General features: G+C 37.6%; 1 protein-coding gene across 2 annotated transcripts; it reads left to right on the top strand.

Annotated features, from left to right (window-relative positions):
* Positions 1-6: 6 nt before the first annotated feature.
* Positions 7-16,394, top strand: LOC136244163 (histone-lysine N-methyltransferase EZH2-like). Of its 2 annotated transcripts, none has more exons than XM_066035690.1 (20): positions 7-155; positions 7,030-7,146; positions 7,867-7,992; positions 8,323-8,449; positions 9,181-9,246; positions 9,501-9,603; positions 10,357-10,413; positions 10,481-10,575; positions 10,644-10,678; positions 10,924-11,157; positions 11,440-11,534; positions 11,786-11,826; positions 13,224-13,349; positions 13,401-13,517; positions 13,561-13,625; positions 14,063-14,158; positions 15,526-15,607; positions 15,658-15,738; positions 15,834-15,918; positions 16,228-16,394. In XM_066035690.1, exons 1-20 carry the CDS (start codon positions 66-68, stop codon positions 16,280-16,282), a joined length of 1,893 nt encoding a protein of 630 aa, XP_065891762.1. In that variant the 5' UTR covers positions 7-65; the 3' UTR covers positions 16,283-16,394. The 2 variants fall into 2 exon arrangements, with proteins under 2 accessions (XP_065891762.1, XP_065891761.1); XM_066035689.1 differs by having other exon boundaries at positions 7-161.
* Positions 16,395-17,591: the final 1,197 nt, after the last annotated feature.

Here is a 17,591-nt window from a genome sequence, read left to right as displayed (position 1 = left end):
TTCTGTATTTGTCTTTAATTCATGAAATATTTCTCGGGTAGAAGGGAGTTGTCGAGTTGTTTACTATGGACGCCGCTCGTGATAACCTTCGCAAGAGAGTGAAACAAGAGTTAGGTCGGCTGAGACAAATCAAGAAGAGCAAAATTCAGGATATGGTGAAGGTTTGTGTATGTTGAGTATGTGTCGTTGTTTGCTGATTTACTGCGTTGTAAATTTCTAACTGTCTATTCTGTTGCGAATATTTTACTAGGATTGAAATTATTTGAGATTCGTATGCTGACTCCACTTGCAATTTTCTTCCGTAATTCTCCGGATACCAACGCTACGGTGTAGGGCAGTGTTATGGGGTCAAATGTTTTTTTCTGTTTGATTTCGTAGCTTGAAGAACTTGAGAAGTTCTAGATAAGATTTTGAAAGGCCAGGCAAAGTTTACGGTTTATTATAGGAGTGGGCAATATACCGATTTTTAGTTGTTGTGCAATATATTTTTAAAACCGAATCACTGAATATTTAACATTTAGTAATACCGCGAGAATACTGCATATTACCAGTTTTCAAATTATCTAAACAGTATTATGGATGGAACAAAGAGCGTAGCATGGGACTACTAGAAAGGTGACCAGTTGAATATAGGAGTGCTATTTGTCACCCTGTCTAAAAAGTTTACCTCCAATTTGTTTTCCCACTTGCATTGTGTAGTTTAATTATAATTACTCTTGATATTAGAGCTGATATTTACTGTTCCCGTCTACCAAATCGCCATCACTATAGTTGTATCCTATAGTTACCATGTGTGTGACAAATGATTGGAGACAATGATACTAGTTCTCCTCAGCCTGTGTATCAATATATACAGTGAAAATGTCTGACAAAGTGCAACTTTCCCTGACCACACACAGTATATGTTTAGTCACTAAATGTCCACTTACAACTGCACTACACAAGTGAATGGCATTTTTGCTATCAAAGGGGTAGGGGTGGGGCAGTGTTATCAAATAGTGAAAATGAAGTAAAAGGCTTTTTTTTTTTCAAAAAGCATGACAGCTTTTTCATTATGACATACTTCAGATGTAATTACTGAGCTGCATTTATGCTACGTTTATCCATTAAGCTATTATGATCGACTTGCAGAAGTTTTCTAGAGACCAAATTTTTGTGTATATGACAACTTCATAAAAATACCACATTGATTTCATGAATAAAGGAGTTGATGTTATGCTACTTCTATATCAGACGCCTATGCATTTAATACTATCCAATTCTAACTGAACAGGCAAATAATCAAACATGTATATGATTTACTCTCTTATTATTTATTCTTGGTATCATTTGTAAATACTGTGGTCATTATTTGTAAATACTGTGGTCATAATTTATAAATTGTATGGTAGTTTGTTAATTACGTTGCTATACACTGCTAAGGAAGCGTAACTCTCAACAAACACACTTTAAACCACAAATTACACACACACACAAGTTCTTCTCGACTGTTTTGTAGTGTATCCATCGTGTTTTCTCATGCAAATTGTTTAGGGAAGGCCTCGAGGCTACCCTTCATTTTCATCCACATAAGTATGGAACATGCCCCTTTCTCTTCAAAGGAATTTGTTATTTCTTATAGCCTGCAAAGCCAGATAAGCTGTGTTTTGGTTGTATTATGCCCATATATATTCCATTGTGAAAGGCATTCTGTAGTAATTGATGCATACACCATTATGCATTACATCACATTATTAGTTCTTGTATCACGTGCTAGCACATGCTTGTACACCTGAATCTTTTCATGCTTGATTGCTGTACAGCTTGTTGTAGATGTGTTGTGTTGGGTTGATTATTTGACGATAAGAACATTACACATTCATAACACCTTCAGGAACTTGCTTCATCTGTTTTTCAAGCTGGCATGAATAAACCGTCTCAAAGTGAAAGCTTACCTACCGGGAAGGTTCATGCTGGTTCTGTGCAGCCTTCATTTCTCACATATAGGCTGCTTTAAGCATAATCCACTTTGCTCACGTGGGTGCGGAAAGACAAACAAGTATACAAACATACATATACATGCACACATTTTTTGGAAAACAATTTCAGTAAACCAGGTGATTTCATTTTTGCACATTTTCACAACTTTCATCATCCCTCAAATATTTCCAGCTGTATGATAATATAGTAATACCACTGCCATTATAATGTACTGCTACTTTACCGCATGTGAGGTGTTACCAGTTTAATGAATAGGTTATCAGCCTGTGGTATACTTCAATGTTGAACACGGCTAGTTTGTACTACTTTACAATAGTGGTCTTTCCATTTTTAATCTTCAGAGTCTGAACTTCCACACAGTCCACTTGCCATCCCATGTAGCAGTTTATCTCTTGACAGCCAAACTGGATCTCCTGGTTGAAATCATCTTGGACTGTTCATTGTAGTGAAACTTTTGGTTCTGTGCAGATTTGTATTGCTGTAAATAAATCTTGTAACTTAACCTGCAGTTCTGCGATGCAAGTGTTTGAATCAAAGGCAGTCGGTGGTTTAAATGGCGAGGAATGTGGCTGGTGTCCAAACATCAGTTGAGATACTCCTATTGAAGAGTACTGTGTCATTCCATGTTCATACAGTACCAATGATAAGTAAAGCTCCCAGCTGTCTGCTTGGCCAACATAACATCTGAGCATTTGCAATATAGGACGGTTAAAGTGTTCAACCATTCTATCTCCTTGGATATAGTAGGTAGGCTGTAATTCTAGCCTTATGGATGCCAAAGACTTGCACCGCTTGACAAAGTTTCTACCGTGGTCAGAGTGTATGACTGCATAATTGTTATACAAAGACTGCTACACAACTTCACTGATTGGAACTGCACTCTTGAACATCACCATCAGTAAAAAGAAAAAAAAGACTTTGGTATAATAATGTATCCTCTGCTACTAGTGTAATAGAACACTACTTGATATTGATTGACACACTCAAACACACACTTCGGGTGATAATTATAGTCAATCACTGACAAATGTGCATTCATTATAATCACATCTTGCTGGTACAGTCATAAATTTACAAATGCACCATGGTCTTTGTTGTGTTTGAATGTTGTATTAGAGTATTTCACTGTTCAATCTTACACATAATGAAAGACCTGATTCTACTCCTACACTGTGTGTACAAGCTATATACTAGATGTCTACTACATGTAGACATCTAGCATATGTCTCAAACATCACATGACTAAATGATAAAAATTTGGAGCAATCTTGAAATGCCATGCGGGAAGTGATGATAACTGTGAATGAAATGCAAATCATTCTATCTGGCTAGAGCACTTTTCTATGTGGCAGACAATAAAAATTAGCTTATCATCTTCTCCCATGCATTTTCTTGGGAGAACACTAATTCGATCAGGAAGCCACCATTATTGGCAGTGACCAGAGCCGTACGAGCCATAGTCTAAATTGGTTATCACCCAAATCCACGGTATCTTTACTATTTTAGAGACCTTTGGAATGGCACATAATCACCTCGAGTTTCGCCCTTGGTGATTATTGTGCCATTCCTCCATTCCTCAGGTCTCTAAAATAGCGAAGATACCTCAATTTGTGCAATAACCTACACATAGTAAACAACCACAGGCTTGACCACAGAACTAACTGGGTATTAGCCCCAACCACAGGTTTATGTTCTCGATAGTAACCTCATTAAGCCTCCAGAGATCACACTAGAACACAGGGCCTTAGACTTAATATTTACATGAATTAATTGCTACTATACCTGGTAATGTTATTCTAAGGTGACTGCATGACACTCAGACAAAACAATTTGTCATAAGATTACTAGCTTTTGAACTGTTGATAGTGAATTCATTTCAAATGCTGTGGAACAGGCTGAAGTTAACTGAAAGCGTAGTGTAATAGCAACTTCACTTCAATTGTGGTTGTTGGGTTTTTAGTTGAGTGCTCTATTAAGGGTTTGCAAAAATTCAGGGCAATCCCTATTGTAAACTGCCACTGTGATTTATGATATATACACTATAATTTAGAAGTGCATGATGTGTAAATTGTATTAGCTATTCAAGATTGATACCAGCTATTATAATACAAGTCCTTTTTCACTGAATGTTGCATATAATGTGTAGTCATGCTTTCCCTGGCATGCATACATGCACTCGTGTGTTTCAATTTTCTTATAAACAACCTCTGTAACTACAAGCATAACTACTACTGTAAATCAATCAAACTTGTCTTCTAACTTGCACCTTACATTATCGTCATTGTCAGTTGTATCTTCATGTGAAATATCTTTTTCATGTTGTTGGCTTGATGTGGTTTTAGGATTAGACTTCGTACTGTTTTTTGTTGCCGATTGAATTTTTTTTATTGAAGGCAAACTGTCAGGAGGGGTGGCTTGTGGAGGGCTTAGAGAGACTGATTGGAACTTCTCAATAAGGGTGGATGTACTTGGTCGTTTAACTTTAATAGTAACAGTAGCACTCAGAGTTTCAACAAATGATTTTCTTGTCATCTTTTATTAAGGCATAATTGACATTAGGATACCTTCTGATTATCAAGTCTTGAGATGGAGGAATTGTGGCAGCATGGACATCATCAACTGAAATAATTGTTATCTCTATGTTTTCTTCACCAGTGTAGTTTTTGTAAGCAAAGAAGTCACGGCATATGTGTAGGGGCTTATCTGCATATGGATGGATCATCCTGTACATTGTGGGAGCATATTGTGGTACTATGAAACCATGATATTCGTGTTGTTGTTCTTGTGGGGAACACTGAAACAGGTCAGTGTTAAATTCTCCTGCTAACAGGACTGGACTAGTATCGGGAACAACTTTATGTACTTCAAATGTTTTGCGTGCTTCCATAAGTTGATTTTTCTGTATAGTATTCTGGTTACTGAATACTACAAGAGTAAAGCTTGGGTTATTAGCCAAAGTTATACATTGAAATGTGTATACTATTTTATTATTCTGTTCTGTCTGGATATTGATATTAAATTTTGTAGCATTATAAGCAATGAGACAAACACCAATAGTATTATGACCAGTAATTTCCCGGTTTATTACTTTGAAGCCAGAACACAAAGCTGCTACAATCGATGTAGACGTCCCAATTCCATTTTGGGATATACAAATATCAGATTTTTGTAGTCCAGCAGAATAATTGATGATCTCATCATGGCTTTTATAATTCATATCAATGTACGTTATATGAAATGAGGATGACCTGTCTTCAATAGTTAGTCCAGCTTTGAGTGGATCATGATCAGAAATTTCTTTTGTGATTCTGTCCAGTGTAGACTTTGCTTTATTATGCAAGTGTTGTGTGTACTCTACAAAGTTACCTTTATCCCAGCTCAATGGATCACAAGCACCATTTGGCCATACAATATCTGCACGAACACTGCTCACTGTGGCCATCACTGGCACATCACGATTATTCTTGTATGCAAAGAAATCTACACATTTGTCACCACTACCACCTGAACAAATTACTCTGTGAATGGTTGGGTCATACTTTGGTACTGTGAATTCTAATGATTCATACCCTACTTTTTCTAGTACATCACAGTTGAAGTCCCCTCCAACTATCACTGGGTAACCCGTTGCTCTGCTTACAGGGCCGCCCAGAGAAATTAAGGGGCCCAGGGCAAAGAGTTAAAGTGGGGGCCCTTGACCCAAGTTGTAAGGTGAAGACCAAAAAAAAAAAAAAAAAACTGGCAATGACAATAACTACCCATCACCAACCATATCTCCTTATCTATAAGCTTGCTACACTGCTCCTCTGAAGAATACTGTGACTGCTCTATTAGAGTATTTAGATCTGACTGCTCTATTAGAGTATATCGATCTTTTAAACAGGTATTCAGGGGACCCTTCATGGGGCCTCTTTCAGGCTGGGGCCCTGGGGCAAAATGCCCCAGTTGCCCCCCTGTGGGCAGCCCTGTCTGCTTATGTTATCAAGGTTTTCTAGCATATTTATTGCATGTCTGGCTACTGGACCTTGTTTTATAGGTATATGACAAGATGCTATAATAATTTTCGTGTTTTGAATGTTATTACATTGTAAAATTGCAACACAAGCTCTTTTGTTAGTGTCATATTCAGCAAACCTCTTAAGTGATTGGATCTCCTCATCAGGCCAATCATTATTATTCCAAGCCTGCTCAGCACATGTTACCTCATCCAGAGCACACTTTACCTCAGTTACTTGTCCACCTGACTCCCTCCTAATCCTGTAGACTTGAAAAGAATTTGTTCTATATATAATGCAGTTGCAAGGAGCTGGGGATCCAGGGGTTGATGATGTAGGAGAATTAGCTGTACTAGGAGATTTATACGTTGCAGTTGTAGATTCTTGTAAATAAAGAACTTCATATCTTTTTGACCTTAATTTTGATCTTAATTTTTGCTGTTTTCCTTTATCTCCAACTTGACCAATTGTAGCTTCTTGGAGGAGACATAAATCAGCTTTACTTAGCTGCTCTTCTATCTTGTCACTAGTACTCTTGCCAATATTCCAGCAGAGTAAGGAAAAATGAGCTGGTCTATCCATGGCAAAAGTAAAGTACTAGCAGTTGCAGTGCCAGATTTTTATGTCAATAACAATGCCACACCAATACATTGTTTAGCTTCCCACAATCCTAACATTACCAAACATGGTCAAATAGCTTGTCTATATATAGTCAGTCATGTGACTGGTGTGGTTTGTGGGTGGACCACACGTTTCAGCCATGCCCTGTTTGTGCTATTTTTATTTTCTAGTTTGTTTTGTTTTTGCAGGGAAGACTGCTCAGTCCAAAAAATACTGCTTTTCAGCCATGTCCATTCTCACTTGAAAATTCTATCCATTGGTATTTTCTGTAATTTGCATGAATTTTTGTGAGTACATCAGTATTAAGTGTCAGTATACTACAGTATTAAGTGTCAGTATACTGCATTAATGTATGCCAATACTTAAGATGATTGATTATCACAATGCCTACTCTCCAAGAGTTCAAAACATAATTATCTGTTATGTATTACAGGATGAACTAGCTGACTGTTCAGTACTGGTGACATTTAGAGCCACAGCAAACAAAGAAGTATACAAGGATAAGGTTGTACCTCCACTGGACTGTTCTGCCAAGGAAGGACTAAAACAGGTAACAAGTGTAAATACAAAAACATTGTGAAGAACAGTGATGGGGATACTTTGTGACTGCTGTCTGTATACACCCTAATAAGGAAAGTTATAAAAATAGAAATAGAGGTAAAATCGTATGTAATAGATAAATAGGATTCACAACAGTGATGTCATTCCCATCAGAACTAATAGTTTTATGTGTAATCATTATTGGTCCAGACTTTCAGTGGCCATATCTCGTTTCATCATAAAATTATCTTGACAGTTTTCTTTTCACTACAGGGGGTGAGTGTTATCAAACCACAGCAGTATGCCGTTTGCGTCTCAACCTTCATCGCTATAGTTGCCCGTGCATGGCACCAATAATTTTTGTGAAGTACCTGTACTAAGGACCATGGTAAGGTACAAGATTTGTTTCGGCATTAACTAAGTCCACAATGATTGAAGATTTGTATGAAAGTTCTATTTGGTGAACTTTGACTGAAACTATCAACTATTGGACCCATAAACAAGTCAAGTCATACATGTAACAATAGTGACGTCACTGTTGTGAATCTCTGTGTACTGTTTGTATGGTAATTGCTTCAGAGGCACACCATACTGACAGATACTGAGCTGTAGTTAGAACCAAACTATGTAAATTAGAATGCATATATCAAAAATTCCATATTCAGGATACATATACAATTGTTTTACTGCCCACTTACATAATTGTATTGAGAATATTATATTATTTCAGGTGACAATGGTGGGCAACTGTTTTGGTCAGCTACAGCAGAACTTCACCATTCCACTACACACACTACCAGCCAAGTCTCCTATACCACACTATAATGTGTGGGTACCCATCCAACAGAACTTCATGGTAAGCAATAGCACTCACTGTACAGTAGAATCTCTCACTGTGGACACCTTGGGACCATCCTTATTATGTAGTGAGGTACTACAGAGGTTATAGTGCATACATGTTGTGCACACAGTATCATCAGGGAGTCTCCTGATTATTATCAAGGTGTCCATAGTGAGCTCACCCAGTTGTCACTAGTGTGCCACATATAGATTTACAAAACACCATCCTCCTGTACAATGACAAGGTTTATTGCTAGAACTGAAAGCTAGTTGTTCCTTTAAAACTGTTTATTATTCACTGACACATGGCCTTATGCCACTGATCATACTGTTGTGCTATTTTTAGGTTGATGATGAGACAGTGTTACACAATATTCCATATATGGGAGAGGAAGTGTTAGAGAAGGAAGGATCGTTCATTGAGGAGCTTATTGGTAACTATGATGGGAAAGTGCATGATGAAAACCACCTGAGTAAGTGAGACTATGTACGCACACGTATGTACAAACATGCATGCGCACACGCACGCACGCACATACAATTAACACACACACTTTAATAATATATGGCCTTACGGTTATACTGCTACCACCTGTTGCTCACATAGTTAAGAGCTTTTGCTACATGAGAAATGTTTTAATAGGGAAACTATGAAATCAACTACAGTTGTATCATGTCTTTCACAAGCTAAAGAATATTGTAAAAACTCATCATTGAAACTAGGCGACCAATAAAAATTCACGGAAGTTTACTTTACCGAGTGTTTCAATTCATAAAACATTATCAAGTGCTGGTACTTTAATTTTAAAAATACTCTAATAGAGCAATCGTGGTGGCATTTTGATAGAAGCTCAAGCAGTGTTGAGCTTTTATTTTTAAAAGTAAAATATTACTTATTACTTGTTACTACAGTGTAAAGTAATGTATTACAGTTTAGTTATGAATCACCAAGTTTAGTTTACCGCCAAATTTAGTTAACCGCCAAATTTAGTTAACCACCAAATTTAATTGATATACCCGTGGTATGTTAGAAGGTGATGTTTTGCATAAAAGTAACGTTATATTACTTTTTGCTGATAGTATTATATAACACATTACTTATGTAAAATGTTGTGCCCAACAGTGAGCTCAGACAACTGGAAATTCCACTGTGCAAAATTTGGTAGACATTTGACATCCATTTTGCTATTGTACTTTACTGCAGGTAACATTGATGATGATACACTAGTACAACTGGCTGACAGTGTCCATGATATGATCAATGAAAGAGGTGTGTGTCTGTGTGGTGTGTGTGTCTGAGTCTGTGTAGTGCTGCTATAGCAGCAAGCAAGCATTGTCCCGGTAATTGCAAGGTTCCAGGGCTACTGTTGTTGTTTCTATGAGAAAGAAGTAAACTTGATTCCTAGCTCCTTAGTATTATTACCAGTGTTTCATTGTTGTACAACAAAAGCTGTAGTGTACCTTATGTATTGTAGTGAGTAGTGTAGTTTAGTATGCATATTAATGAGATATTACATTTATTAGCTCCTGGCAAGTCATCACTGACTCCGAAGCATCCCTCCTTAACCACATTCTCTCTGATCTCATCGGTGCTGAAAGGGGAAGCCCCCAAGGTGTTGTCTGATAGGTAAGCTTTAAGCCTATTATATTAAGCCTTTTCCATAATTACGTCGAAACTTAAAAATGGCGATCTCTATTTGGGGTAATCTAATATTTTTGAGTACTTAATTGTTTCCTATGACACCAAAGTTTTCCATAAATCATTAGAAGATTACTGAGACCTATATCAAGATGCAGCGATCAGGTATGGTTACTAGGTCATTCATAAAGTAATATTTCGTCTCTACTTAGAAAACCAGCTGAGAATTTTGTAAGTGGCATAAGCAAATTCCATTCATAGCGTTATACTCATACCTTCCTGTGTTAGTGTGATATTTTCTTTCTGGATTGTACAAACCATCAATCTTTGTTTATCACCCATAGGATCCAATACTTGAAAATATTAGAGTACTTACCCCAAATAGAGATTGTCTTTTTTAATTGTAACGTCATTGTGGAAAAGGCTTATTGCAACCTTTGTGGCTAATGATGTGGTTGGGTGGTGCAGATTATTTTAGTTAGGATTCATACACATGTAGAGGTGTACAGTATTGAGATTAAAAGAAATAATCATACACTGTCAAGTTTGTAAGAAAAGACACATGGCACAAAATGTTCCTGGTATACAAGCTTTTGCGTAGATATGTGAATGTTTAAGACCAAGAAATGTCCTATAGGTGACCAGCTTAGACTTGTGTATTTGGAGACTGTTTAAGTTGGCTGGTTTATAGACAGTAGCCATTGACCACTATTACAGGTATCACTATATGCTGTTCTACAGGTACTACCAGTTGACTAACAAGGAGATCAAGAACAGAGCAGTACCCAACATTGACGAGTACGTAATGTGTAAACAGTACTAGCAAGGGTTTGTGTGTGATTTCTTTCATTGGTAATTCTTATAGCCCTACTTCAGAAGCTTGTCCAAAGGGTGAATCACTTCACTCTTTCAAGACACTGTTCTGTCGTCGATGCTTCAAGTATGATTGTGTGCAACACTGTAAGTACTGTGGTCTGAATGTATTGTTACTAGGTAGTGTTGCTAACAAGTGTCAATTTATCACACAGATTGGCAACCACCACCTGAATCTCCTGTACCACCTGTAAGTCTGTCTGTCTGTCTGTGTCATGTGATGTGTCTGTGTGTGCATGTGAATGGACACTGTTTATGCAAATCTCAATCCAATGTATTTACACAAAGTTTTACTTTAAAAATTAAGACATTCTGGTGAAGTTACCAACAAAATTAATTTTCCTTGTAAACATTTCTTTAGTACTTATACATCATGTACATGTATAATGTATAGTAAAGTTGTTCTACCCTAGTGGATGACCTATTCTTGTACAGGTTGTGATGGAGGGTATATCCATCAAGCCACCATGTGGACCAAACTGTTTTGCTCATATCAGCACAATCCAGTCATCCAGCAAGACAGACAGCAGTAGTAGTAGTGGTGGTGGTATTGTGGCTAAACCAGAGTGGTCCGGACCGGACATGACACTTTATCACTTAATACAACCCATATATGGTAATAACCACTGTGTGATTGCTGACATCCTTCAAACGAAAACTTGCAAACAAGTGAGTATTGTTAACTGTATCTAAGGTTCACAACTATTGTAACTGTTATAGTTCATACCAATGTTGGCTTCTTTATATCTTTGCTATATACCCACTGCATGCATATGTCACTAATTTATATTACTGTTAGTTTATGTACATATAATAGTTATATGATGTGCTGTGAGATAGGTAATGAGATAATATATTGCACATCACTGGTTGACAGTCTAATAGATGTTAGTGACTATACAAGTGGCACTTCATGTTGTTTACGTGTTACTGCATATTACTATTGTGTAGGTGTTTGAGTTCTCCAGGACACACAATGCCATTGAGACCACAGCTCAGAATGATTCTGATTTGTCTAGAAAAAAGAAGACAAAGTTTAACATGAGGTTTGTGGCATCACATGTACCAGTGATTCAATGAGAAGATATTGTGCTTGCACACATTCCAAAAAACAAGACATGCACCTTCAGCAATTAAGCTATGAGGAGGAAAACATTTGTGATAGGAAATTGATGTGAGATTTTTTTCATCCACATTTTCAACTATTACTGAACTTGCCAGGATATACCAATTGTCTCACTTTATGCTTGTATGTAAACTAATTCACAAAACACATTGTGGTGTTGTTGTGCTACAGGTCTTGGTCTCATCATCATAGGAAGATACAGTTGAAGAGAGGTAGTGTCTACATGTTGTGTGTGTAGTTTGTAGTAGCATTCCTCTCAGTAACGTGTGTATAGTATTTATTAGTTCAATTAGGGATCACAGAAATAAAAAAGTAGGGAAACAAGGGAGGTCAGCTAGACCTAGAACTTTGCGATAATAAAGATAATAAGATTATCAAGATAGGTATCAATGCAATTATCATTATCGCGGCAGTTTTCATTATTGTGATAATAGTAAACTTCTGCATACAAACAGCAGTCATTTTATCACTCTTTCTTTCGTAACCATTTCCAGGTAATTTTTTTGATGCAGGTTTTCCATTGTGATTAGTACTGGCTTAGAGTAAATTTTTACAAAGACTAAAATGTTTGTAATGGTATTTGTGGTTTATACAATTGTCGTGATAATGAGTAGCATTATTAAGATACCAGAAGTTTAATTATCGCATAGCACTTCCTACACCTGTAGATATACTAGTGAACTATTAATCCCTACTTCATCCTATACCCATGACTGAATTAGGGATTAAATGTCCACTAGTATATTTGCAACTCCCTTGCTTCCCTACTTTTTATTTCTATGATCCCTAATTGAATTTAAAATTCCTGATTTTTCCTTGTACTTGTTTGTTTACTTTTTTGTAACATTATGAACCCATGCATACCACATCAAAAGAAAGAATGGCACCAGGGTTAATGTTTTCGTCTGAACATGCACCCCAGGTATCAATTACTGACTCTAAAGTGAAATAGCCATTATGCTTCGAGCTATGTTCACCTGCTATACAGTGCTATAAATGAAGAACAGTAAGAAAAGCACCTCCAGATGCAATCAATAAAGTCCCACAAAAAATACAGATGATTCATGAGCCCCAACTACTCTGGATTGAACAGTGACCATTATGCTTTGCTTCAGTCCATTGTGCAACATTACAAACAAAGAGCAGTACGTACTACAGTTGGCCAAAAGTGGATGTTGAATAGTGAAGAAATCAAGCTTGAAGCTATATCCATTGTCAAGTTATGTTTGGCTGAATGCATCAGTTAGTTTCCATAGAAACTTTTGGGGTTGGTCTGAAGACATTTTTGGGTTAACCAATACTGCCAAGTTGTCATGAAGGGAAACTGAGGTTGGTTTTAGGGTGATATTTTTGGCTGGAAAAGCCCAGTTCTGCATGATCCCTAATATATAGTACTACCGTATCGTATGATTTTGAAAAGTGTGCAGAGTATTTCCTGTAACTGTATATACACTAAGGTTTCTATACTATAACTAAATAGTTAGGTGTGGTCTACAGGATAAATATTAGCAGTGGAACCAGGCTTAGCTGCAACAGACAAGTGGCTACTTTAGATGGTGGATTAGTGAATATACTTCTTAATATAAACATTTCCTGTTTCCCTCCACAGATGGACAGGTGACCTACCCATTCAACTATCATCCTTGTAGTCACCCTGGAGTACCCTGTGATGACAGCTGCTCATGTGTAGAGTCTCAGAACTTCTGTGAGAAATACTGCCAGTGTAGTGCTGACTGTAAGATAACATGTGATGTTCTGCAAACAGCAAGTTAAACTTGTCTAACAGGTCGTAACAGATTTCCTGGTTGCCGGTGTAGTAAGGGGTTCTGTGACACTAAACACTGTCCTTGTTATTTAGCAGTGAGAGAGTGTGACCCTGACTTGTGTAAGAAATGTGGAGCAGGTCAGTGTGTTGTGATTGTTTGTGTGAGTATTTGTATTGTTAGGAGATAATCTTGACCAAAAGATGACTAGCTGTAGAAATGTAGCCATTCAGAGGGGACAGAGAAAGGTAAGTGTGTATATCAGGTGTGTGTATTGTCAGTAGTAGTAGCTAATTTATACTTGGGTATGAATATTAACTCGTTACTCTAGTATGATCATGCTATTATTCAATTCTACCACTGTTGATTATAAAACACTTTAAAGAGCACATTTTTGATGTGCTGGTCTTGTACACCAGACATTGTATGAGGTTACTGAGGTCAGAAACATGTTACACTACAACAACAGGCAGGGCCTTGTCCAAGTTATAAACATCATGTCCTAATGCTGGGCTTGTTAAGTAAGCAAACACACGGCTTGTTATAAACCAAAGTGATGTGATGTAATTCATTTCTATACTTCATTTGTTCATACTAGACATTCCCACATGTAAAATGTCTGGCACACAAGAGTAGAGTTGTTTGTAACCCAGATGTTTAATGGCTTGTCATTCCTTTTTAACAGCATCTACTGTTGGCACCATCAGATGTTGCTGGTTGGGGTATCTTCATCAAGGATCGAGCAGCAAAGAAAGAATTTATCAGTGAATATTGTGGAGAGGTTAGTAGCTGATGTACAATGGATCCTTTGTAATGTGACCACCTACAAGACCTCTCTATGACGAGGCGGCCTTATTAATGAGTCATGAGGTGTACCTCATACAGTGCAGTTGTACTGTATAGTAGGGATCATGGAGGTTTGGACATTCTTGACCAAACATGTCACCCAAACTGATGCCTTCAGCTGACTATGGTTAGCACTACAGGCTTGATTTCTTCACCGTTTGACATTGCTTGGACCCAAGATGCAGCTGTAGTGCTTGCATTGTGGACTTACTCCTTTGTGTCTTATTCCTTTTCCCACTACTGCATAGGTGTTGATTTGCAGTAGTGCTTTAGTGGAGCTGGCTATTACAAGAGTTGTCTGTAATTTTTGTAGTGACTGGATTAGTGATGCCACGATATGAAAATTTTAGAGGTGCACCGATATGACTTTTAGCCGATATTCTGATAACTGATATAAAATAATATTATCAAGCCAATAAACAATGCCGATCCGATATGGTAGCATGGACATTTTCTCTAACAATTTGCTCTCTAAATGTAGTAAATAAGTACCAGAGTGGTACTGTAATCAATAGCTAACACTACATAATCATACGCTGTTAGGATATTACTTGAGTGTGAGTGCCCATAAATAGATGTTTATGTTATCTGTATCTGTTGCTTTTTATGCATGTTACCAATCCGATACCGATACGCAAAAACAAGGCCGATATAGCCGATAACCGATAGCTGATCATCGATGCACCTCTAGAAAATTTTAATATCATGATAATCACAATATCATGGGACTTGTATCATGATAGTCACGATATATTGAATATGTCAATGCTTTCACAGGACAAATTTTATTCGATCAATTTATAGCAATGTCTGCAATGATTTGACAAAGTTGACACTTGTTTTTTATGCGTTAGCATAAGAAAAATTATCACAATGATCATGCAATGCTTCTATCACTATTATCGTGATACACAATATATCATGGCAGACTAGATTGATTGAAGAGACACTTCAGAGATTTAATGTCCACTAGTATAGCTGCAGATGTAGATGACCTCCCTTATTTCATTGCTTTTTATTTCTATGATCCCTATTCAAACATAAAATCTCTCATTTTTTTTGTTACACTTGTATATGCTTTAACGTACTGGTCATATAGCCACAGTGTAGTACTACCACAGTGTAAGGTTTCACTGTTTGTTTAATGCTTGTACAACAAAGCCTGTCCAAGTTGGTCATCTACGGGCCAAATTTCTTAATAAGCATGCTGCTGTGTTAGTCATGTTTATTAGTGTATTTAAAGCTGACCACTTTGAACAAGTACCCACTAGACAGGTTACATGCATTCTGTGTGTATTCCAGATCATATCTCAAGATGAGGCAGACAGAAGAGGGAAGGTGTATGACAAGTACATGTGTAGTTTTCTCTTCAATTTGAATCATGGTACGTGGTGTTTTATTTTAACATCATCACCGTTTACTTTTCACTAACAGATTTTGTGGTGGATGCTACACGCAAAGGGAACAAGATCAGATTTGCCAACCATTCCGTTAACCCTAACTGCTTTGCTAAAGGTGTGGTTACAAACTGTGAGATGTGTCTTGAACAGTCTGCAGCAGTGTAGTACTCTTACATGCAACCCTTATCATCTAATGTTACTATCGTATAGTAATGATGGTCAAGGGAGATCACAGGATTGGTATTTATGCCAAGAAGGACATTGAACCTGGTGAAGAATTGTTCTTTGACTACAGGTAAAGTCCCATGCATAGTGGACTTCCTTAGAAACTACCTGTGTAGAAAGGCCACATGTCTTACTTAGTAACGCATGGTCACATGACATAAATAATAGATACATACCCCATGCAAGAATATTACACACACAGTGTCAGGCTAAAATTGTTAATTGTAGTAAGGAAGGAAGATGGCACATAGTATGCTTCAATCTTGCCTTGGTTTTCTAATCCATGAAAACCTTAACTTTATTTAAAGGTAGCGAGAGCCACTTGAGCACTGTATACTTGTAGCTTGATCATGTGTAGTCAACTCTTTGTGCTTTGCAGGTATGGACCTACTGAACAACTGAGATTTGTGGGTATAGAACGAGATGAATCATAGTGACAACAACACTAACACTGACTTGTATGATAAGTAGTTGTATGTTATATAGGACAGTGAATTACATAACATTTCATTGCTTTTATTATGAATCAGAGTTGGTCATCGGAAATTTCCTGCACATATTCACTTTGTAATGGTATCCATCTTACATGGATCTGCTCTGTGGGTGTACATGTACAGTTATCATTAGGTCTACATGCAGAGCCACCCCCCATGAAATACAGGGCAGCTGTAAATGAAATAGCTGTTCGTACTCTCAAAGTTATGTACCCTAACCTTTTGAGCATTGGCTGCTTTTCTCATACCATTGACCGCATAGGAGAACATTTCAATGCACCAAATCTTTCTGAATTTATCACAAGTTGGATTAGCCTGTTTTCACATAGTCCTAAAACAAGGTTTTTGTGGCTTGAACAGACAGGAAAATCAATGGCAACTTATAGTCCAACACGTTGGTGGAGCCATTGGGAAGTTATTGGACAAGTATCAGCACAATTTGGAGATGTTTTGCCATTTTTACAACATGATGATCTTGGTTCAGCTACCACTACTGCACAGTTGTTGAACTTTTTTTCTGTTCCTCAAAAAAAGGCCCAGCTTGAAGTGGAGCTTGCTGCCATAATGGACTGGGGAAAGCCATTTGTGACTGCTACTTATTCACTTGAAGGAGATGGTCCTTTAGTCATGGAGGCCTGTGAGAAAATAGAAACTGTCAGGGCCTCAATCCGTGCTGGGCACATTCCTAATGTCAATGCTATTGCTCGGAGATTGTGTAGTAGTAGTAGTAGTGATACAGTGGAACCTGTGTTACGGTCACCTGGATTAAGCGGTCACCTCTGCATAACGGCCATGGACACGAGGTCCCAAATATTTTCCCATACAAACGTATGCATTGTTGTCTGCATTAAGCGGTCACCTGTCTAACGCGTATAACGGCCAACCAAGAATTCGACTATGAATCACTGTATACATAACTTTCTCCTTCATATAGCGGTCGCTACCTTTTATGGTGGCTTGTTAAGCCAACTGTCTGGCACCACGGCACAGTTTCACAATTATCACACTTCCTGCCGTTCAATGAATACTATATAATCTATCAGGCTCCATTGCTTAAACGTATTCAATAGCTACAACCAACATTCATAACAAGCTCACCTTGTCCTTTCTGTACTAAAAATATTACTGCATTGCGGTTGGCGCGAGCCTCTTAATAATAATCACTCATTTATAACGGCCATAGCCACTAAAATGCTGCTGACCACCTTATACAGGTTTTCTCTATAACAGCCACCTGTATATAATGGCC

The sequence above is a fragment of the Dysidea avara genome, chromosome 14 (assembly GCF_963678975.1).
Source record: "Dysidea avara chromosome 14, odDysAvar1.4, whole genome shotgun sequence".
NCBI lineage: Eukaryota > Metazoa > Porifera > Demospongiae > Dictyoceratida > Dysideidae > Dysidea > Dysidea avara.
Note: the sequence above shows the minus strand (reverse complement) of the source record. Positions and strands in the feature narration are given on the sequence as shown.

What these genes read in the sequence shown, in the direction of transcription:
- LOC136244163 (XM_066035689.1), top strand. Translation starts at nt 66, where the DNA reads ATGGACGCCGCTCGTGATAACCTTCGCAAGAGAGTGAAACAAGAGTTA. An exon ending in GCATGATGAAAACCACCTGA is followed by an intron (nt 8,450 to 9,180) that starts GTAAGTGAGACT and finishes ACTTTACTGCAG; the next exon opens with GTAACATTGATGATGATACA. An exon ending in GCAGTACCCAACATTGACGA is followed by an intron (nt 10,414 to 10,480) that starts GTACGTAATGTG and finishes TAATTCTTATAG; the next exon opens with CCCTACTTCAGAAGCTTGTC.